Source organism: Gadus chalcogrammus, chromosome 5, assembly GCF_026213295.1.
Source record: "Gadus chalcogrammus isolate NIFS_2021 chromosome 5, NIFS_Gcha_1.0, whole genome shotgun sequence".
In the NCBI taxonomy this organism is placed as follows: domain Eukaryota; kingdom Metazoa; phylum Chordata; class Actinopteri; order Gadiformes; family Gadidae; genus Gadus; species Gadus chalcogrammus.
The window spans coordinates 21,104,580-21,129,054 of NC_079416.1; the positions used below are offsets into that span (position 1 = coordinate 21,104,580).

General features: G+C 49.0%; 1 protein-coding gene across 1 annotated transcript in view; it reads right to left on the reverse strand.

Annotated features, from left to right (window-relative positions):
• The window catches only part of atrn (attractin), a 91,669-nt gene extending 67,424 nt beyond the window's left edge, over window positions 1-24,245 (reverse strand). Inside the window, exons 1-6 of the mRNA XM_056590792.1 lie at window positions 23,715-24,245; window positions 6,943-7,026; window positions 5,276-5,389; window positions 5,000-5,128; window positions 2,577-2,782; window positions 1-144 (exon numbers count right to left, since the gene is read on the reverse strand). The exon at window positions 1-144 is cut by the window's left edge and continues 25 nt beyond it. Of these exons, the coding sequence (XP_056446767.1) occupies window positions 1-144; window positions 2,577-2,782; window positions 5,000-5,128; window positions 5,276-5,389; window positions 6,943-7,026; window positions 23,715-23,971 (934 nt within the window). The 5' untranslated portion in view covers window positions 23,972-24,245. The remainder of the gene's footprint in view (window positions 145-2,576; window positions 2,783-4,999; window positions 5,129-5,275; window positions 5,390-6,942; window positions 7,027-23,714) is intronic.
• Window positions 24,246-24,475: the final 230 nt, after the last annotated feature.

The following is a 24,475-nucleotide window of genomic DNA, read 5'->3' on the forward strand; positions in this document are numbered from 1 at the left end:
TGTTGAAGACGTAGCCCCCGAAGACCCACATCACCCCCTGGTGGACCAGCGCCCGGTGGGAGGCCCGCGCCAGCCCCGCCTCCTCGTACTCCTCCCGCCGCCAGTAGGAGGCGTTGGCCGGCACCGACACGGAGCAGCCGGGACCTGCAGGAGGAGGAGGAGGAGGAGGAGGAGGAGGAGGAGGACGAGGAGGAGGACGAGGAGGAGGAGGAGGAGGAGGGGCAGGAGGAGGAGGAGGAGGAGGAGGAGGAGTTACAGCAGGAACGGGGGAGGAGAGTAGGAAGAGATGGAGGAGGAGGAGGAGGAGCAGAGGAGGAGAATGGGAAGGGGAGGAGAAGAGAAGGAATAAGAGCAGGAGCAGAGGAGGAGGTGGAGGAGAGTAGGGCGAGAAGGAGGAGCAGGTGAGAAGGAGGGAGGGGGGGGGGGGGGGGGAGAGTGTCAACCACTTTGTCCAAGTTGGGATTATTTCCAGTGCGTCGGTTCAACGCGGCGCTGCTCTAGTCACACGCCTGGCATTTTGTCCGGGAGAACTCGCCAAATTCTATTTAGTTTGAAGGACAAAGGGGCCTTCGTCCTGGAAACAAATAAGACATGTCCCTTTGTTTACACATTCATCCCTTTAAATATTTACATTCTGACGGACTGGAATCAATCCCAGCATCACCGGTTGAGAGGAGGCGCCACAGATGGAAATCTACAACGGGTTCCTCAACAGGACAAACAATGAGCTTGTTCCAAAGCGGGAAAACAAAGGAAGTATCCAGGAAGAGCACCACGCCAACACAACCCCAACACTGGGAGGGAGGGGGGGGGTTTGGGTCGGGTCAGATTCCAGCAGAACCCATACTCTTGTTTCAACCTGTAGCGAGTTTCAACCTCCGGCACGCGGGCCATAGGTGGCCCGCAGTACGGCCACGATCCAACGGTTGGATCCAGACAGACCACTGTACTGATGAAAATACTATCAACCCTAATGTATTTCGTATTTTATTGCCTATTTGTTGGGTCCACACATCTGCTAATCAAGAACATGACCAATAGAAAAGGGATGACTCAATGATAACCAGAAGGTTTGAATCCAACACAACTCGCTGTTAAGATGTTTACCAACCAATTGGCCATTAAAAAGGGCAAAGGTGCACAGGAAGTTCATCACAAGAGGGGTTCCGGATTGCCCCAGGACACAATGGTCACGTGACAGCACAGGAAGTTGTGTGAGTCGCTGTGCCGGTCGAGGCCACGGAAACAGCTTGGTTTTGTGGGCGGCACGTGGCTCCTCCTAGCTAGAGTGTCGAGGTGTCCCTGAGCAAAGCACCTCACCCTGACTGCTCCTGACGAGCTGGCTGTCTCTGCGATCAACTGACACCGCGTCGGTTTGGCTGAATTTCAGGCAATATTGTAAAGCGCTTCGGGTGGCCTCTGGTTACAAAAAAGTGCTGTACAAGTGCATTCCAGTCCATTAGTTGATTGTTTTCTGGCCCTTTCTAACCCCGACGACCCCAGCACTGAACAAACTGAACCAACCCCTAGACCTCGACGGCTCTTCTTATAGCGGGCATTGAAGATCCTCGCCCGGGTCCGGAGAGGCAATTTGTGGAGGTCCAGGGTTCTCCATGGAACCGATTACCCGCAGCGCACCCATTAGGAACTCGCTGCTCCGAGCCCGCACGCCCCCGCCGGCCGGAGAGAACACCGCTCTGAGGGCGGACGGGCGACGGGAGCGACGCTAGTTAGCCTTCAACTGAAACACGGGGACACGACGGCGTGAGAGGCTAAAGGCCGCGCGGCTCGGTCTCAGTAATGAGGTGGCCGTGGAGCGTCGCGGCGGCGGCGGCGGGAAGATAGCGGAGGTTCAATTGCAGCGTTTACCCTCCGTCTCCGTGGAGACGCTTCGCCGGGAAGCCGACCAGCCGACGGAGCGCTTTGAGGCGAGTTTCAGAAAAGTGGGCGTGACCGCTGGGGACGGGTCGTTAACCAATAGGTAGAGGGGATTTTAACAAGCACCGCTGTGGAGGGGTGTGTGTGTGTGTGTGTGTGTGTGTGTGTGTGTGTGTGTGTGTGTGTGTGTGTGTGTGTGTGTGTGTGTGTGTTACTCTACGGTCTTGTATAAAATCCCACACACAATTCAATACCTTATTTATAGAGGCTAGTTAGCTAACACAGGACGCATTCTAACGAGTTATGATTAGCAATTATACAAGCGTATCATCATCCCGTTTGTAAGCTAACGATGTGGGGCACATGCGGTCACAAGTACACCTCCATCAGTGACTATATTATAGCGCACATCACCTCACAATGAAAATGATCCAATTAGCTGAAACATAAGTCGCAGAGCCAACGACAAACATTATAAAAATTCTTCAGAACGTTATCTCAGTTGCAAGCTAATGAGCGGGTGCTTGACGCACTTAAATCAGCGAATACGTTTGCATACATTTTAAATATACGCAGCATGAGCTGTGTATATTTACTTATTTACAATGCATGCTAACGTATGCTAAGTTCGTATGCTATCATATCCCAACGTCTTCGATTGCTGTGGGGGCCACGCCCTGCCTCCTGCAGTTCCGCACCTTGCCAGCCGGGGTAGCAGGAGCAGGCCTTGTTGCTGGTCTGGCAGTAGCCCCTCTCTGGGTAGCCACAGTCGGCCTGGCAGTAGGGCACCTGGCACGCCTCCCCCTTCCACTGGTCCTCGCACTCGCACTGCACCGCCAAGCCCGTCCCGTTACCGGGGCGACACTCGCCACGCCCCGAACAGTCGTTAGGGCACGAGTTCACCCTGGAGAGGGGGAGAGGGGGAGGGGAGGGAGGGGGAGGCAGAGACAGGAAGGGAGAGAGAGACATGGATTTAATGATCGAGAGCCACGGAGGAGGATAAAAAACGATTTTCTTTCGTGACCGTATGGTCGCCGTCAACACAGACAGGATCAGAGGCCGGTGGCTCTCGGAGCCGTGTTTCACTGGTCTCCGGGGTGAGAGAGTTTGTTCTTTCACACTCATTTGAACTCCTCAACGCATCATCGCCCTACTGATGGTTTGTCTTTAGAAATCGCCGAAGCCTCGGCGGCAAACCTCCACACCAGGTCCCGTGGTGTTCTCTACCGGTGAGCGCGGAGCCAGCCACGGAAATAAAGTTCTGACGGTTCAGTTTGTTGTCTCCGTCGTGTTCGCTCTGAAGGGAAGAACAAAACTCCAGCGGAGACAAGATGGCGTCGGGATGTCTTCTTTCATCCTCCCCGACGGTCAGATGGTCAGACACCCCCCCCCACCCCCCCGTCGCCTCAGACACCGGAGAACAAACACCCCTTCATCTCCACCCTCTTCTTCCTCCCCCTCCTCCTCTTTTTAGTCTCCTTCACTTTCTTCTTCACCTGCGGTCAGTCTTCAGTGGTTGTTGTCAGATCATGCGAGTTTCAGGATGCTAAAAAAACGTCATGCTAACGGTGTGCTAACGTCATGCTAAGGACAGTACTGATTAGCACTGGCTGTCATTAGCACGACGTTAGCACAACGTTAACAATACACAGATTTTTTTCAGCTGGTGTATTGGTATGACCAATGCTCCTATCCGAGTGTCGAGGTGTCCCTGAGCAAGGCACCCAACCCTAACTGCTTCCGACAATTTGTCTGTCGTCCTGCATCTTGAACGTGTGTATGTGTGTACGAATGGTCGCAAGTCGCTTTGGATAAAAGCGTCTGCCAAATGCCCTAAATGGAAATGTAATTATGATGTAGTGGACTACCACTACCACAAAACATAACCAAGTAAACCCATTCCTCAGATTGGTAACATTTCACCGCAATCTCTGCAGTTGTTTAAGAAACTTTTTAAAAATAGCAACACCCGATAATTATAGTGTGCTTTGACTCTTTGGATACAAAACCTCTTGTCTTGTCAAACTTCAGTGGTCGCCCCTACAGTCTAACTACAGCGTCCCACGGAACCGGTCGCGGGTTTCCTGCTCAGAACCGGCGCCTTGGAGAGGTTCCTGCTGGGTCGGTTCCACACAAAGACACGGTCGGCAGAAGGCCGGCCGCAAATCCGACATCCTGGACTGATTCTTATTCATAACATGTATTCAAATCATTCTATATCATGAACTGAATTCGTATTTGATCTTTTTTCTTCGTTTCCAGTATTTCTCGACAATCCCGACATCCAACAGAAAAACTCTGTCATGTGCGAGATTACTTAAGACTATGAATCTATACATAAACAAAGACGATAAAACTCTTTCTGATTCCGATACAGAGCTTGGGAGAAGCAAACGTGAAATGGGTGAATTGTAGAAAGTGTTAAAGAAAGTCAAACTGAGCAGTCCATTGTGCTACCTTGTGGAAGCACTTCCATTCATTAAATTCAATTATCACACCTTCCCCCTGATTGACTAATCGCTCCTGACAGCAGCGAGATAAATTCGTTTTTTTTTGGCCCAGGCTCATTAGTTAAGTGTGCGACAGCAACTCGAAACATTTCACAAAGCAATTAAATTAATTTGCCGCATCGCACAGCTCACTGATGAGAGTGCGAGGTCTCCCAGCTGATAACAGACAGACACACAGACACACAGGGAAATGGCCAGACAGACACACAGGAAGATGGCCACATAGACACACAGACACACAGGGAGAAGGCCAGACAGGCACACATGGAGATGGTCAGACAGGTAGCCAGACACAAACAGACAGTCCTAGACCTGAAGTAAATGTTGAACCAAGACAGACAGACTAAGCTATGCAGAGGCAGACAGACAGATATACAGACAGACAGACAGCCAGTAAGGTAAGGTATGCAGACATGCAGACAGACAGACAGACATGCAGTCAGACAGGTATGCAGACAGACAGACAGACAGACAGACAGACAGACAGACAGACAGACAGACAGACAGACAGACAGACAGACAGACAGACAGACAGACAGACAGACATGCAGACAGACAGACACAGCCATGCAGACAGACAGACAGCCATGCAGACAGACACGCAGACTGACCTGTAGGAGATGTTGAAGCCGGTCAGGTTGTAGGCGGCGTCGCTGAAGAAGTGCAGCAGGGCGTAGCCGGAGACGGAGGCCACCTCCGGGGTGGTCTCGTTGCCATAGCGCTCCGGGATGATCAGACCGCTGGGACCAAGAGACACGGGTTACACACCATTACCGCCACCAGCGTGTGCAGCACATCCCCATGTACCGGCTCAGCCCGTCCAATAGGACTCCCCGAGTCAGTACTGATGATGGGCCTTTATACAGAGGAGTGGGGAGATGCAGTACCTGAAGGCGGCCAGCAGGGGGGCGTAGATGGAGTCCCCATCGTACACGTAGAGGTGGTCCCAGCTGCACTCGGTGGCAAAGTGGTTGAACCTCAGTCGGAGGATGGTGTTGGGCCTGGAACACAAACCCACGTTAATAGAGAGTGACGTAGAGACCCACGGCGTAGCTACGCCCGTGACGTAGACTCACGGTGTAGCTACGCCCGTGACGTAGACCCACGGTGTAGCTGCTACGCCCGTGACGTAGACCCAGGGTGTAGCTACGCCCGTGACGTAGACCCAGGGTGTAGCTACGCCCGTGACGTAGACCCACTGTGTAGCTACGCCCGTTACGTACACCCAGAGTGTAGCTGCGCCTTTGACGTAGTTGCTTCAACTGTCTAAAAGGGGGCAGCACTCCCCGCTGTGTGTGTGGGAAGACTCAGTCATAGATGGCATCCAAAACACTAATAAGACCCGATTCGACAAGCCCCATGCTTAATTTGTCCGAACTGGCTCTGATTCATGACCTGCTGCATGGGTCTTCTGGGCAAGGGTTGGGGAGAGCAGTGGTAAGGGCGTTCGACTGCCAGCCCAGAGGTACTGGGTTCGATCCCCAATGTACACAGCCTAACTCAAAGGCATCCTTGAGCAAGATGTCCAAACCCCTACTTGCGGCAGCGCAGCAAACCGGTCACCACCAGGGCGTCGAGTTTGACCTCAAATAGAAACCATCACGGTGTTTGAAGAGCTTCACTATCATCATCATCATCATCATCATCATCATCATCATCATAATAATCATAATAATTCTCCTCACTTGATCATGTTTTTCGATCTGAGGACATCTGGGAAGTTCCTTCCATCTCAGGGTTGCTCTTAACCTTTCACTCAGCCAACCACTGAGACGACTGTAATAAACAACATTCTGTTTGCCCCTCCGTGGGAATGCAATGAATGCTTCAAGTCATCTCTTCATGGCTGCTCTTTTTAAACCACTCAAAATAGCAGTAATTGATGAAGACTGCCGATGGCTCGGGGCGACTGGCGGGAAGACCACGTGTTGAGACGGGGGTGGAACCACCGTGGCCAAAACTACAAACACTTCTGCTCGGGGACAAATGAGGGGTTTATCCAACGACTTTTATGAATGCCTATAAGTAAGCTAGCCGTTAGCGGATTGATAATCAGTCATCGCACAGCACGACTTAAAACAACGACTCAGTAGTTAAACCAAATAGTGCTGCTGTTCAGAAAAAAACTTTGGTTAGGCGTTTCGGAGGATGTTGGGTAATTTAACATCATTAAAAAAAATAAAGAAATCCCTTACAGAATGTTCAATGTTCATGTTTCTTATTCAGTTTCTCCCAAGCCTGAATTAGGCAGGCTTCGGTTTGGACTGCGTCCAACAACTGATTTATTTACCCTAATGTGTGGCCCCGAACCAAAGTTACACCAAGAATATAACAAAATCTGAAAGAAGCGTTCTGCCGGACCTGGTTTCCAGATTCTAGGTGTTGGAAACCAATAAAAGAGTTTTCATTTGGATCACAAACATGATTCAGTGGCGTTAATCCTCCATTTCATTAGCCACTGAGCTAACCAAAGGCTAACTGCCAGATCCCCGTCGTCAGCACCCTTTTCTGGGCCCCGGTCCAGGTCAAAGGTCAGGGTCAGAGCCGTACTCACTGTCCCTCGATCAGCCAGGTGCACTTGGTCTTGTATTTGTAGTTCCCGGGTCCGTCCGTCAGGTACCCAGAAGGTCCGGTCAACCTGCGGACACACAAGTAGAACCACCTTCAATTAAAACCAGACGCACTCATTCGGTTAGAGATCATGAGATGCAGAATGTTGCCACAAAATGCCCATGTATTTCTTATCCTTGTTATGATAACATAATACTTTATCACTCTGGATTTTACTATGCAGAAGTTGCATTATAAAGTTGAGAAGGAGTGCAAATAAACAATACAAGAATCATATCGTAAAAGATTATCACTAAGGTGCAATAACCAATAAACAGCCAGACATGTTTCAGGAAACGGTAGATTCATTTCATAAAAACGTAAACTAGTTTCATCAGAGGTAAAAGGTGTATGTCCAAGCTAGGGCCCGACCGATATTGATTTTTGAGTGCCGATGCCGATTATTTTCAGAGAAAAATTACGATTACGATTTAATCGGCCGATTAAAAAGAAAAAAAAAAAAAAGGCTATAAAACGTAGTTTTTGATACCTTAAATATACTTTAAACACTTTTGACGAATATTTGAATTGAATGCAGAACCTTTGAGTGTTTTAGAATACATTTACAGTCAAAAATGAGTGTAATGTAAAATGTAAAATAAATAACTAACTCCCAAAGTGCTGCGCTCGTGAGCAGTGACTAACACGTGCGTGCTGAGCAGTATGGTCTCACCGTTAGAGTCTACAGTATAACAAATTAACATGGCCTGGGACCTAAAGAAAAACAGGCACAACATGCTCAAACAACGCGTCTTGTGTACATTGGTGAGGTGAGCGCGCAGCTGCCTGAGCGAGCATGCTTCCATGTTATACGGTAAAATTCAATCTCCTCTTTTATACTCCAGCTAAAGTTGTTAGTTAGCAAGGCGAGTAGGAGCGCAATCTGCAGGATACTAAGCGCAATAACATTTCTAAAAAAAAAAATAAAAAAAAATAAAGAAGGTTGTAATCTGCGTCTTTTTGGCAGATGTCGATTATTTTCAAAAAGGCTGTAATCGGCCGATTAAATCGGCAGGCCGAGGAATCGGTCTGGCCCTGGTCCAAGCTTACAATATCCAAATGTCCCAGGTTCATGGTAATGATCACACATGTTTGAGAGCAGAGAGCTTTGAGTCTACAGAATCAAAGTACAGGTAACGTGGTGGTCATGTTGTTAGTCTAACTTCCGCAACTCAGCCAATATTCAAATGACGAAATGTAGGATGAATTAGACGATTCATCGTATTTATCTGTGGATTCTATATTCAGATTCAACCGATTTTCTGTCAAGATTGCTACATGCGAGTGGGGCTACGTGATTTATTACTCTGCAGTTATTCAAAGTTACACAAGATAAAAACAAACAGACAAGATCCAGTTGCTATGGTAACTAGGAGTCTGTGCAAACAGGGTAGTCATAACAGCCTAAATAGTTTTTTTGTCCTTGTTTAAATAACAAAATTTAAATAACCGCCTAACCGTCACAAGCGATTTGGTAGGGTACAACACAAGGGAACACATTTCTGTTCAGATTGGGTTTGTATGAAACGTTCTCCCTGGCAGACCAGAAACCCTGACGTGAGCCCAGCTGAAGAACACCACAGAGGTGAAGGAACCAGGGCCCAGGCCTTCTCTGAGCAGGAGGAACACACCTCATGGGCTGGGGAAAGGACTTGGCCAAAGAGACAGCGGTTGCCTGGAAGATGGAGACCTAAAGCAAGATGCCCCAACCCCTCCCTCTATATTGACCTGTCTCTGAAATGACTAACCCCTACCGGCTTAATGACCTGTATCTGTATGGTCTAACGCCTACCATCTCCTCAAGGACCTGTCTCTGCACAGCCTAGCCCCTACCTCCTCAATGACCCGTCTCTGCACTGTCTAACCCCTACCTCCTTAATGACCTGTGTCTGTACTGTCCAACCCCTACCGGCAGGGCCGTCGTAAAGGGGTGAAAGGTGATGACGATTCTAGGGGCCCAAAGCCCAGGGGGGGCCCATGGCAATAAAAAAAAAAAAAAAGTAACTACCAGCCCATAGTAGCTACTACTACTACTACTACTAGCCCCCCCCCCCCCCCCCCCCCCCCCGTCAACAATTGCTCTCCTTCCACCCCCCCCCCGTCAACAATTCAGCGCAGGGGGGCCCATCAGTACCTCTTGTATAGGGGCCCAGGACTTGTTGCAACGGCCCTGCCTACCGGACAGGTCTCTGTACTGTCTTACCCTCCCCTGCTCCTAGTGACATGTTCCTGAATTCCCTGTTGTATGATTTGGTACGATGTGGGTTGAAGCGTGTGCTCCGTCACTAACATAACATAGGAAGGGGCGATGAAGAGCAGGTTTGCTCTGCACTGCTCTCCAAACACACAAAATCTAAATTATTGGGCATTCATGTTCACAGTGGGGACGACGAACCCAAACAAGGCTGCTGGCCTGTACTACGTCAATTCAAATAAAACACCGTGAATCCTGAAATGTTTGCTTCCGACCGCCACTCGGGCCTAACAAAGTTAAGCTAAAGGCCCGCTGAAGCCTCAGTGTGGAGTACACAACCCCCCCGCCACCCGGCAGACCTACGAGGGGGGGGGATCCACCCAACAGGAGACTCCTCCCCACCGCAACCTTCTCCTGCCTGGAGGCCGGGAACACCCAGGGGAGTCGACTGCACTTACACCGTCCTGGCAGGACACGCACGCACACACACGCGCGCGCACACACACACACACACTGCAGCGTCAGCCCGGCAGCACAGCAAACCGGTCAACAGTGCGGGGCTCAAGGGCACCTCGGCGGTGGCCGACCATGGGAGCAGCTCATTTTCCACTTGCCAGTCACGGTTTAAATCTCCATTTACAGTTTTTCTCCCCGACAGCCTACAGGGGTGTAGCTCTGCTATAGCTATACATTTATCTATACCCCAGGACAACGATAAGTCACCCCCCCCTTGGATGAAGCGATCCATTGTTCAGAGTTCACCTAGACCAGGGGTCGGCAACCCCAGGCACGCGTGTCACCACTGGCACGGGGCAGCATAATCATTGGCACACTTAAAAAAACAATTATATATACATATATATATATTTTTTTTTTTTGATTATTATTATTATTTTTTTTTTTATTATTATCAATTACAAAAATTCACAGCACAATGCGGCAGCATAATCATTGCTACCGATTTTTTTTGCACTTTATTCTGTTTTGGGCATTTCCTCCCAGTGCAAATATGTTTAAATTAGTTACAGAAAGCAGTGTTCTGAAATGGGATCAATTAATAGTTTTTAAACCTATGTTGTGAGTAATAGAGAAGAAAATACATATATTATTATTATAATATTGTTGCAAGTGGCCTGTATGCATCGCCTTCACATGGTTTTGCACAGCTGTACATGTCTTAAAGATATTGATGTGGACGGTTTCAACATTCTCATATATTCTCGTTTTTTACATTTCTCACAGTGCAAATATGTTCTTGAATGAGTTTCTGAAAAATGGTGTTTTAAGATGGGACATGTGTAATTATAATTTGTAAGCCCATGTTGCAAATATAACAACCAAAAAAACATTTAAAATGTTGATGCATGGTTGTGGACTATACGGAAATGGGGTGGACTGGGACAAAAATTCAGCCCTGGCATTTTCTGTCCAGAACAGTCCACTACATTATCAGCACTAGGGGTCGGACGAGACAAACGGGAAGAACCCTGTATGTACTTGATTAAAACAATTTAATCAAGTACATACATCCGAATAATAGGACAGCACAGTAAATAGCAGTTGTTCCTTTTTTTGGTTTTTGTTTTTTAAGATTGTGACTCTTGTCCTGCCAACAAGAAAGGTCTGATTGTGAAACCCGAAGAGGAAGTTAACAGACCTGCTGTGGTCACTGCATCTCCAGTCCACCCCCCATATCTACAAAACCCTTGTTAAATAACAAACTTGATCCAACGCTAAATTCTCTGTTGCAGTTTTTAGTCAGTGACTGTGAAAATCATTTGGTGTAAGCCCAGCATTAGTTAAAACCAGACTCGGACAATGATAACAAAATATCCTGACAAATAATCGAAATAGAAACATATTACAGACAGTAGCATCTGTAGAGCTGAAACTAATATGTTTTAACGGTGACTCGCACATGTATGTATACATGTGCACATACACGTATATGAGAATGCATATCTATTCAGACCTGTAATGCATGTCTTCGACTTCCCACAGCTATAGATATTATTATTTTTATTTTTTTTCTATGGTTATATTTAGGGCAATAGATACATTGCCCTACTTCCTCATCCTAAGCCAGCCAGCTACACCAAATTCATGACCTGCAAGAAACAGCAAACGGAACTTGTACTCAGTATCTGTGTACTGACAAGTATATGTAGCCATGTAGACTTTTTGTGATGTAGTGACACTTAGTGAACAAATTTATCTGTCATGAAGGATGACTTAAGTCTCAAAAGAGCCCTAAGGCCTACCTGCATAACTGTTAATTGAACTTAAAAGATATGCAGATGTTTCAAATTAAAATCATCAATATGAAAATCTTCAACCAGGAAATAATCAAAATCAATTCCTCTCACCACATGAAATAGTCATCACCTCAGTAAACAATAAATGAATTGAAAGATTACAATAAATTCAATGGCAAATATTGCAAATTAAACCAATTATTTCCTATAGGTTTAATTGTATTTTGTGCTAAAATTCAAAGTATCTCATCTGTATTAACAATACAGATTTATTCTGCATCTCTATTTACTGCTCCCAACTACCAACAGTCACAGCCCTGAACTCTGGGCTAATATGATGTCACAAATATGCAGTTAATTAGGTCACATCACATTCAATGTAAAAACGTTTTATACTTTGTTTTGTTTTGGACATGTCTGAAAATGTAGCCTAGCTAGCCCCAGGCTAACGTTACTCGCTCAACTCCGGGCGCAGCAGCACCTGCTGGGTTGTTGACCCCGGCACCAAATAGGTCCGTCAATTTTGAACATTTAGCAGCTTCCACCTCCAGAGACTTCAGCTTTTTAAGTCACACTTTTTCAGCGCCACCCGGGCATATCTTACGCTTATCCATTTTCAGCTCTTTCCCGACTCCCGCGACTCCGGCCGATGCCATGAGAGGTCCCGCCCACCCTGGTTTGAGTTGTGATTGACAGCACTGCCAGGGCTCTCTGAGCCTGTCAGCCCATGATTGATTGACAATGACAAATAAAGACCAATAATATGTGTCGATGCTGGCAGCACACTGCTAGCTCTCTGTAGCCCATTGGCCGGCCCAATTGGAGGGAATTTAGAGAGAGAGAGAGAGAGAAAAAAACAAAACATAGCAGGCCGGACCGGCCCACATTGGGTCAACGGCCCACCGGGACGATGCCCGGTATGCCAGATGGCCAGTCCACCAAATAGTACCATTCCAGGTCTTCTGGAAATGTCTTTGGTCGCTGTGACATAATTCAGCTTAATGTTCAATATATTGTTGCTTAAGGCACACTCATTAAAAAGGACCTATAATACTAATTTTCTGGTCTTAATTTCTTATTAATGACTTCTATAGCGCAACCTGACACGAATCACAGCACAAAAAACTCTTCCTCTCATCTGGGCGCTTTCAGCCTTCTCTGTCAACGCTCGGTTTCGTCCTTCTCCGCCCCCTCACCCCCCTCCTGCCAACCCAACTCCGTTGTGATTGGTTACCTTCCTTGAAGCGCGCGAGCGGGCAGATTTGACCAGGCATATGGGGGCGTGGCAGGAGTGCCTCTACGTAGATGATTTCCCGGAAATGTGAACAAGTGAATCGCAAACGTTGTCCCGAGTGTTTAGCGCTCTGCACAGCCACCCCACCACTGTCAGCAGGGAATACGTCGAAATGCATGTACGTCATTATTTGACACTTTAGTATGGTTAAACATGACTATCAATCATTATAACAACGTTTATAGGTCATAAAAGTCGAAAAAGCATAATAGGTCCCCTTTAACGAGACAATGTCAAACTGGCACTGCATGTTGAAAAGGTTGCCGACCCCTGACCTAGACTCTGCATAGCCTCCCTCTTGACCCCCTCACCCACTGATTGGATGTTCAATGTCCTGGCACTTAATGTACTCTAATTGTATGTTGTACGTCCTGACACTTAATTTATGCACTTCTTGCGTGTTGTACGTCCTTGCACTTAAAAATAGTACTTAGCATTGTGCAGCATCTTATCCTAGCTGTCTTTGTTGTATACGGGGAATAGGTTAACCTAGCGATTGGTAGTGCTTGGCACTTGGTTCTATTAACATCCTTACTGCACCGACAGATATATTGTTTCTCTTTCCTGTGACGGATGTACATATTGTAAGTCGCTTTGGATAAAGGTGTCTTCTAAATGCCTTAAAGGGGACATATTATACCACCAGGTGTGAGTGTGATTAGCTTTACAAGCCGTTTCGAAAATCAGCCCCGTATGACATCACTAGAGGGCGTGTCCACCTAGATCTGTGCTGGATAGATGAGCAACGTTTCCTTCAGTCCACTAGGCTGGTAGACTGATCTATCCAGCACAGATCTAGGTGGACTCGCCCACTAGTGATGTCAAACGGGGCTGATTTTCTAAACGAAACGGCTCGTAAGGCTAATCACAACTCACACTTTCAGATGGCCAACGGATGGGCCAGTGTGTTCCACGCTTTAGACATGTTGGCCGACAGGAGACTTCGGGCAGGGTTCGAGGAAGGCAGGCAACACCACGGGCAACAACACACGTACTCAACGAAACCCTTCAGGTTAGATTCCGGCAGGAGCAACGGTTCATGATGTAGGTCGATCAGACGCAACGAGACGAGACACCAGAGAACCGACATAGCACAGCGGCTACCGAGCGGTTAAGCTAGCAAACAGGGACTGGAACAGTGCACAACCTCTACCCAAACACACACACACACACACACACAGACACACACACACAGACACACTATGAGTCAAGCAGTCTCTGCCGTTAGCTAATGACGCTAGGCTAACGCGCTATTTGCAGAGGGCACGGCGCAGCTAGCGTCGCGGCGCGCCCCTCCGGGGCGTTGCGCTGCTCTCAGCTAGCTGACAAACAAGCTCCACTCGTGGGAGCGGAGGACGGGGAGGTCCCCGGGGAACGACCCGGCAGCCTCCGGGTGTTGGAGCGTTAGCACACCATGTAGCCGCTTCACCTTCTCAGTTAGCGCCCAGACAACCGACGCAGGCACACATGTTGGGGACGTGAGTTGCAGGTCAAGGTGGGGTAATTTAAAAGAAAATCATGACATGTGGGGTGGGGTGGGGGGGGGGGGGTTAATGACCAGGGAGCTGACTCCCTGTCGAAAAGTTCCGGGTTCGAAACCCCAATGTTCAGTCTTGCTGCTAGGCACCCTTGAGTGAGATGCCCCATAACCAGTACCTGCTCCTTAATGACCTGTCTCTGCACTGTCTAACCCCTACCTGCTCCTTAATGACCCGTCTCTGTACTGTCTAACCCCTACCTGCTCCTTAATGAGCTGTCTCTATACTGTCTAACCCCTACCTGCTCCTTAATGACCTGTCTCTGTACTGTCTAACCCCTACCTGCTCCTTAATGACCCGTCTCTGTACTGTCTAACCCCTACCTGCTCCTTAATGACCCGTCTCTGTACTGTCTAACCCCTACCTGCTCCTTAATGACCTTTCTCTATACTGTCTAACCCCTACCTGCTCCTTAATGACCTGTCTCTGTACTGTCTAACCCCTACCTGCTCCTTAATGACCCGTCTCTGTACTGTCTAACCCCTACCTGCTCCTTAATGACCTGTCTCTGTACTGTCTAACACCTACCTGCTCCTTAATGACCTGTCTCTGTACTGTCTAACCCCTACCTGCTCCTTAATGACCCGTCTCTGTACTGTCTAACCCCTACCTGCTCCTTAATGACCCGTCTCTCTACTGTCTAACCCCTACCTGCTCCTTAATGACCTGCATCTCTACTGTCTAACCCTACATCCTTAATGACCTGTCTCTGTCTGTACTGTCTAACCCCTACCTGCTCCTTCGTGCATGTAAAAATCCACATAAGCACCGTCTGTAACTAGTCTGGGATAAAACCATCTGCTAAATTCACACGAGTAGCTATAAATAGTAAATGCATCTAAAAGAAACAATTGATGTATACGACATCTAAAATGATTATTTTTGAGTCACCACCATAGCCGACTGAAGAGTGAAAATGCCACGCCGACAACATTGTCGTTTGGAATCAATAAGTGATGAATAAATCATCCGTTTGACGAGAGCGGAGGGTAGGTCTCCTGGCTACGTCGAGAACCCTTTTCCAAACGCAGTTCCCTGGATCAATACTGGACTGACTGGGCATCTCTAAGTCCCTCTAATTCCTGGAGCCTGCCCAGCATCAACATGTCTCTCTGCATACCCGATAATCTCAAGCTCTGCCGACGTCCAATCCCCTCCTCTCTCAGGGGCATGTTTCACGGGGGAAGACAGCCAGATGATTAACCGCTTTATTAATAACCGTGATAACCTGGCCTGATAGAGGCTGGGCTCCCAGACCTTCCACTGCAGAGCATTGGTCACACAGGCATGAATATGCTGATGATAGACGGTGCATTGGTAACTGGACTGCATTTAAACAGCACTCTCATATCCAGTGCCCACTCAAATCGCTTTACAACATTGCCTTACATTCACCCGTTCAGGCACACATTCACACGCCGACAGCGGCGTCAGCCATGCAAGGCGACAGCCAGCTTTTATAGACCAAAGGGTAAATCGAATAATCGTTAGATTTATCGACTACGAATAGAAATGCAGTTCTAATGACCATCTTCTGCTTCGTCCGATACCTCTCCAATGCATCATGGGTAATGGGCCCCGGAAACGCAGAGCACCTCGTTCTGCGTTCCAGGACTTTGTTAGTGAATTGTGTTTTCATGGGCAGGCTGGTTTGATCTTAATAGGGTAATAAAAATCTAAGTTCCCCCACATGATTGGGTCTACGCCGGCGGGACCGGGCAAGGGATCCGTCCTCGCAGAGGGAGGAGAAAAGCTCCAGTGTCTACGGGATGATTTATCCCCCACAGATTATGGCGCGCCACAAAAACAGAACTTATGAATGGCCGACGCCCCGGGCCACCCCAGGACCCATCCATCTGTCCCACCGAGTGGCGCCGAACATCTGTCCCACCGAGTGGCGCCGAACATCATTTATTTCACATTTAGGGGATTTTCGCTGACAGTTCTTTTCCGAACCGTCTTGCGACCGTTTTGTTCACACATTCACCGCCGCCAGCGGGGTCAACGACGCAGGGCGTCAGCCAGCTCGTCGGGAGCAGTCGAGGGTGAGGTTGTTTTCTTTCCGACAGGGACACATCGACACCCGGGGATCGAACTAGCAACCTTCCGGTTACCGGCCAAACCGCTCTACCTCCGACCTGAGCTACTGTCGACGTGTGGTACGTCCACTGTGAGAATGCTCCAGAATGATTTTGCTGGAGTCGGAGCAGGAGAGGGGCTGCCAAGCCTTTGATCTGGGGGGATAAGGCAAGCCGACCTCTGACCCCAAGTCCACAAAAACACAAACCACGCCATTTCAGGACTGTGTCTGACCGGCAGCACGAATCCCCTTGCGTCCTACAGCTGCAGAGACCAAGCCTAACTATTCATCAAACGCTTTGAGACTTTAGATGAATCCAGAATGATACATGTAAATGGATTAATTAGACAGTATAGACAGGTCATTAAGGAGCAGGAAGGCGTTAGACAGTACAGAGACAGGTCATTAAGGAGCAGGTAGGGGTTAGACAGTACAGAGACAGGTCATCAAGAAGCAGGTAGGGGTTAGACAGTACAGAGACAGGTCATTAAGGAGCAGGTAGGGGTTAGACAGTACAGAGACAGGTCATCAAGGAGCAGGTAGGGGTTGGACAGTACAGAGACAGGTCATTAAGGAGCATGTAGGGGTTAGACAGTACAGAGAGAGGTCATCAAGGAGCAGGTAGGGGTTAGACAGTACAGAGACAGGTCATTAAGGAGCAGGTAGGGGTTGGACAGTACAGAGACAGGTCATTAAGGAGCAGGTAGGGGTTGGACAGTACAGAGACAGGTCATTAAGGAGCAGGTAGGGGATAGAGTGCTTCCTTCCCACCGATGCCTTCAGGATAGTCAGAGTACATCAGGCCCTTTCAAAGTGCCCAAAGCAAACAAATTCCGCCTCATTTACAACACAAGATCTACAACCGTGTTGTCTTAACGGTGCAGAGCTCAAGGAGCGGGGAGCCTAGCTGCATCGTCTCGCTCAGACTCCAATCCACTCTATTTAGGACACAACTACTCAGTGTGCGTGCCCCCCCCACACACACACACACACACGACCGCGTGCTGCCGGCCTAAACCCAAACCACCACTTTATCCGGCGCAGTCAGCAGGAACAGAGCCGGTACAGGCATACAGGCCGCCGGCCCAAAGACGTACCAGGGAGAGCGAGTTAGAGACACCAGCGATCTGATTGGCGTTCGAGATGGATTGGTGATTGTAAAACTACAAAGCTACGGTCGAGGTTCTAACTCTGAGCTGCACTCAACTACTCTGAACTGCGCAGTATGGAGCCGGAAATGGCAAGACAAAGAGACTGTGTGTGTGTGTGTGTGTGTGTGTGTGTGTGTGTGTGTGTGTGTGTGTGTGTGTGTGTGTGTGTGTGTCAGGGTTAGAGGTCTTTACAGATATTACAGAAAATGTTTATTTAAGTTGTGTACTAAGGAATATGTCATCACTCAAGTACTAAGAACTGATCCAACCACCAGTACCACCACCATCACTACTAAATTCAATACTACTACTACAACCACCACAACTACTACAACCACCACCACCACCACTCCAACCAACCACTATCACTACTACTACTACAACCACCACCAAAACGACTACAGCAAACACTACTATTGCTACTACTTCTACGACAACCCCAACCCATCCCCCAAACCCCCCAGCAGCACCCAGGCCCCCATGGCGAGCGGTGCGTGCGTCTTGGCAGCGTTCTGCACGGCACATGGGCATCCCAGTATACCAGGCCACCCCGGCGGCTTGTATGGCTCCATTGTGTGTATGCTAAACACAGACTCACACGCTCCGGCCTACAACCGACCGCCAGCAGACTGCGAGACGGCAAAAAACATCCCAGAATGTTGGAACCCAAACATCCAGAACGCTGTGTTGTTTCTGAGCGGGCGGGGTGGGGGCACAGACGCGGCCTGCGGTCGTGCCCTGTTTTGGTATGGAACCCGTCCGCTCTCTACTCATGACTGGCTCCGGCCTCCGCCCTCGGTGCTCCACTGCTCGGTGCTCGCGCTGCACGTCTGTCCGGTGCCCGGCGTCCTCCTAGCCTCCCTGGGAGGACGGCTAAACTATTTGGGAAAATAATCGAAATATTGCGATTGTGATTTAGTATGCGATTTTCCCTTTCGAAGTTCCTTATGTTCTGTATTATTCACTCTACAAGCAATAATTAATTCTATAGTATGAACGACAACACTGGAAGGAGTCAAAGCATAAACTACTCTTTCCTTTAGGCCAGGCCTATGCGTTGAGAAGAATTGATACACCTTTATTCAACTATTGAATTGTAAAAGAAAAATACAAATCTTACTGATCTCCAGTCGGTGACGGTTTTGTTTTTTTCGCAGCCGTTTCGATTTGCAAATCTCGTTCTATTACATCGCAATTTCGGTTTGAATACGATTAATCGCTCAGTCCTAGAGGACGGACCCCTCTGTGGTTCCCTGGTCCCGGGACCGTCCCCCTGGTCCCGTGACCGTCCCCATGGGTCTGCAGAGACCCCCCCAACTGTCCCATATCAGGAGGTGTGTTGTTGTATGATGTTGGCCTCTGAAGCCCCCCTGACGCTGGGACTGTGACTAGCGACTACACAACTAGAATCGACTTTTTCGGTTGAGCAAACACAAACAGCCGCTGATGTTTTCGGGTGGATTTAATAAAAAGGCTTCCGAGTCAGCCAGCCCTGGTGCAACCAGAGAGAGGAAGAGTTCAGGGAAATTCAACCTGCAACGGTACTCTGCATGTTAAGTGGTGAGCAGTGGCTAGCAGAGGTTAGCGGTAGTAAGCCTTGGCTAGCGGTCGCAAATGGCGGTTAGCGTCGCCTAGCGAAGGAAAATGGTGGTTAGCCGTTGCTAGCGGTGGTTAGCCATCGTTAGTGATGGTTAGCCGTTGCTACTAGTGGTCAACTGCGGCTAACAATAGAATCAGACCCACAGCTGGCCAGCTAGCCTAGCCCTACTGCTCTGGCGCAGTGAGCCGTCTACTTCCTCTGTGATATTATTGGATGTGATGAAGTGCGATCTGGATGGTGTTCATTGGCTCCTGAAAGATCAGGCCACTCCACACTCGGCAGATAACGGCTGAGAGACGCCAAGTCAAGGCCCGGAGATCAGCTCTTCAGACAAATCGACTCTCGTACCAGTATCTGAACACACGGCTGGGTGGGGCAGGGGGGCCCTCGGGTCATCTGTGAAGCCTGCTAATGCACTTCTAACCAGACACAGTCCATTGTAGGAACAGTACATTTTGTGAATGAGGGGAAGGCCAGGGTGATCCAACACCCCTGGTTCTTAAAGCCAGACGAGTTTGGGTTCTGACAAGCCCCTGCAGTGTGGGTCCGTTGTCTACCCCCTACTTGCTCCTTAAAGACCCGTCTCTGTACTGTCTAACCCCTACCTGCTCCTTAATGACCTGTCTCTGTACTGTCTAACCCCTACCTGCTCCTTAATGACCCGTCTCTGTACTGTCTATCCCCTACCTGCTCCTTAATGACCTGTCTCTGTACTGTCTAACCCCTACCTGCTCCTTAATGACCTGTCGACTGTCTAACCCCTACCTGCTCTTTAATGACCTGTCTCTGTACTGTCTAACCCCTACCTGCTCCTTAATGACCTGTCGACTGTCTAACCCCTACCTGCTCTTTAATGACCTGTATCTGTACTGTCTAACCCCTACCTGCTCCTTAATGACCTGTCTCTGTACTGTCTAACCCCTACCTGCTCCTTAATGACCTGTCTCTGTACTGTCAAACCCCTACCTGCTCCTTAATGACCTGTCTCTGTACTGTCTAACCGTCTGCTCCTTAATGACCTGTCTCTGTAATGTCTAACCCCTACCTGCTCCTTAATGACCTGTCTCTGTACTGTCTAACCCGACCTGCTCCTGAATGACCTGTCTCTGTACTGTCTAACCCGACCTGCTCCTGAATGACCCGTCTCTGTACTGTCTAACCCCTACCTGCTCCTTAATGACCTGTCTCTGTACTGTCTAACCCCTACCTGCTCCTTAATGTCCCGTCTATGTACTGTCTAACCCCTACCTGCTCCTTAATGACCTGTCTCTGTACTGTCTAACCCGATCTGCTCCTTAATGATCCGTCTCTGTACTGTCTAACCCCTACCTGCTCCTTAATGATCCGTCTCTGTACTGTCTAACCCCTACCTGCTCCTTAATGTCCCGTCTCTGTACTGTCTAACCCCTACCTGCTCCTTAATGTCCTGTCTCTGTACTGTCTAACCCCTACCTGCTCCTTAATGTCCTGTCTCTGTACTGTCTAACCCGACCTGCTCCTTAATGACCCGTCTCTGTACTGTCTAACCCCTACCTGCTCCTTAATGACCTGTCTAACCCGACCTGCTCCTTAATGACCCGTCTCTGTACTGTCTAACCCGATCTGCTCCTTAATGATCTGTCTCTGTACTGTCTAACCCCTACCTGCTCCTTAATGACCTGTCTCTGTACTGTCTAACCCCTACCTGCTCCTTAATGACCTGTCTCTGTAATGTCTAACCCCTACCTGCTCCTTAATGACCCGTCTCTGTACTGTCTAACCCCTACCTGCTCCTTAATGATCCGTCTCTGTACTGTCTAACCCCTACCTGCTCCTTAATGACCTGTCTCTGTACTGTCTAACCCCTACCTGCTCCTTAATGACCTGTCTCTGTACTGTCTAACCCCTACCTGCTCCTTAATGACCTGTCTCTGTACTGTCTAACCCCAACCTAGTCCTTACTGAACCGTCTGTACTTTCTAACCCGTAGCTTCTCCACAATGACCCGTCTCTGTACTGTCTAACCCCTACCTGCTCCTTAATGACCCGTCTCTGTACCTTCTAACCCCTACCTGCTCTTTAATGACCCGTCTCTGTACTGTCTAACCCGACCTGTTCCTTAACGACCTGTCTCTGCCCTCCATCTCATGTGTTACTGTGTATATTATATACTATAAAACAGTATTACAATACTGCGATACAACCTGACGCACTGTTGATCTCGTAACGGAAACATTCATAATAATAAATATCCAGACATTAAATATTGACATTATAATTGTCCTTATGAGTATCAGATTGTTGTACGGCCTCAGACGACGAGTTCTGGGTGGTCAACTTCTGGGAATGGCCGGAGATGAAGGAGATCTCCTGGGTTAACCCACAGATATGAAGACATGTATCTTACCCAAGGTACAACGGCGTCATATGAAGATTGACCTGTACTTAAACTACGTACACCGTCAGATGAAGACTGGACACCCACCCACCTAATGGAGGCAGTATGGTGAGGCTGTTTACCTCCCAGCTGAGAGCTTCTTGGTTCAAACCAGTCCACAGCCCACATGCAGGCCTCTCTGAGCACGTGCCTCCTAACTCCTACCTGCTCCTGAAGTATAAAAACTAAATAAAAACACACCATATTAAACAGTAACAGAGACCTTTACTGAAACACAGACAATGATAGAAGCACCTTCTGATCGGTCTAATATCACCACTGAATGTATATTCACCAATCCCACATTATTGCATGCATGAAAATAGTACTGCGACTGTGGAGGATACATGTGAAAGACCAACACTGAATTCAGATACAAGATATAAGGAGCAGGTAGGGGTTAGACAGTGAATCCAGATACAAGTCACTAAAGAGCAGGTAGGGGTTAGACAGTGAATCCAAATACAAGTCACTAAGGAGCAGGTAGGGGTTAGACAGTGAATCCAGATACAAGTCACTAAGGCGCAGGTAGGGGTTGGACAGTGAATTCAGATCCATGTCATTGATAATAATAATAATAGATTGAATTTATATAGCGCTAATCTGGACACTCAAAGACGCTTTACAGTGAAGGGGAGACCTCACTAACCACCCCCAATGTGTAGCACCCACTTGGGTGATGCACGGCAGCCAATCGGCGCCAGAACGCTCACCACACACCAGCTTGAGGGGGAGAGTGAGGGAATTAATGAATCAGCCAATTATAGAGGAGCAGGTAGGGGTTAAAGAGTGAATTCAGATCCATGTCATTATGGAGCAGGTAGGTGTTAGACAGTGAATTCAGATCCATGTCATTATGGAGCAGGTAGGGAGGGGTTAGGGGTCATCTTGCTCATGGATGTCAACAGGTAAGCGGACATCGGGGATGGATATCAAACCCAGAACCTCGGACGAACACCCAGAACTGTCTGGACAATAGATATCATATTCCTCCCCCCTCCTGTCCATCCATGGAAGGAGGGACTCCCCGCTGTGATCCCTCCTCTTCCTCTTCCTGTTGAGGTTCTGAAGGGCATTTCCTGTCCCCGTTAATAGGTATCTGGTAGGGGCCTAGAGGTAGGGTCACGGAGATGGAAGATACCCTAATACACTGGGCTTGAAAAGGGGATCGATTCCCGGGAGACATCGGGAATCTCTCTGACGTAATCAGATTCAATGATAACGTGCCAAAGGTGAGGCAGACCACGAATACCGTTGAACGAGCGAGGATCATTCAGGAGGGAGGCAACAGACCGCCTGCTGTGATAAGTCCATCAAGGCCGCAGCACTGGTGTACCAGCAACACTAGGAACAGTAACAGTAACAACGCAATACGTAACAAGTCACACGTTTCGATTCGAGTCCGCTTCGGCGCCAAGTATCGCGTGTTCATACCGTAACGCATCCGTTATTTATTACCATTACAAGACTTCAGCGCACAGTGACATCATCCAGAATGACCACGGCGTTGCACATCAATAAACAAACACACTCACACACACACACAGGGAGCCATCCACCATGGAAGTCATCAGTTCTTTGAAGTCGCCGAACACACGTGACTCCAAGACATTGTTCAGCCAACCTCACCCATTACCTTGACAACACACCCATTCGTAGTATCCTCCTAATCCCCATGACAACACACATGCCCCCCCCCCCCTCCCCCGTGCATTGCATGTTGTCAACAAACCGCAACCTCACAAAGTCCAACCACCTGAAGGGTGCTGAAGTTCAACCAACAAACGGACCCTCGTTGCTTTACGGTCTCCTATAATAAACCCCGGTTGTCATTACGAGCCTTGCGGTGATAACCGATTAACCAAACGGTGGGTAGAAGGAGGGAGCGGGGCTCGGAGCCCGCACACCCCCTGTCCCCACAGCGGGACGGCCCGGTGCTCCGGTGCTGAGGATCCGTATCCTGGCCTACCCCCTCGGTTATTATAAGGCTCAGGTGATCGGCGCATCCCGACGACACACACAGACAGGTATCGGCTACACACACACGAACACAAAAACACACACATACATACACCACGCAAGGCTTTCGTGCACCACCAGGCCGCGATGACTGAAAAAACGTCCGAATCCCCTTTCATGAAATAAAAACAACAGTGCGTGTGTGTATTATCCCCGCCGTGCACCGTACCTGAAGCGACCACCGCAGTGCTGGCACTGCTCCCCCACCCAGCCGGCAAGGCACACACAGCCGCCAGTGGCCGTGTTGCACCGGCCGTTCACGCAGGGTTTGTCGCAGTCTTTCACATCCGACAGCCGGGGAGTCCCGGAGAGGAGACCGACCACGGAGAAGAGCACCAGCAGAGGAGTGAGCAGCGTCCCCGGCCCCCCGCGGCTCAGGCTCCGGCCGCAGCCCGACCAGGCCCGCCGCGTCGCCCCCCCGTCCATTCTCCCACTAAAGATGGCTGCTCCGGGCGGTGCGCTCCGCTACTCCGCTGATACGGGAGAGACAACGCCGCGTATCAACGTGCTGTCCGTGTAGACTCCCGTCCCGTACCGTACGTCCGTCGGCGCGCTCAGTGTCGAACAGATAGGCTTTATTATCGGTATTGTTGTGACGGGTCTTGAGCGCTGGCCTGGTTCACATCTTCCCGGCGGCTCTGCTCCCCAGCGCCGCACCGAGCAGCCTAGTGACACCTGGAAGTGACGTCGGCAGCGAGGAAATGCGCAACCTCGCGTAGGGAGGCGCGGCGCGCGCGGGGGTTTAATCCTCATTGATGAGGCCAATATAATAATAATATAATAATAAAATAATTTAATATCTAAATGGAGGAAGCATTCCAGCGTAAACAAATTCGTTCCTTCTTCATTTATGGCGGTCAGAAAAAGTAATAATCCGTGATTTAAAAAAACATGAATATCGAGATTGAATGTGTTTCCGATAAGCTTATA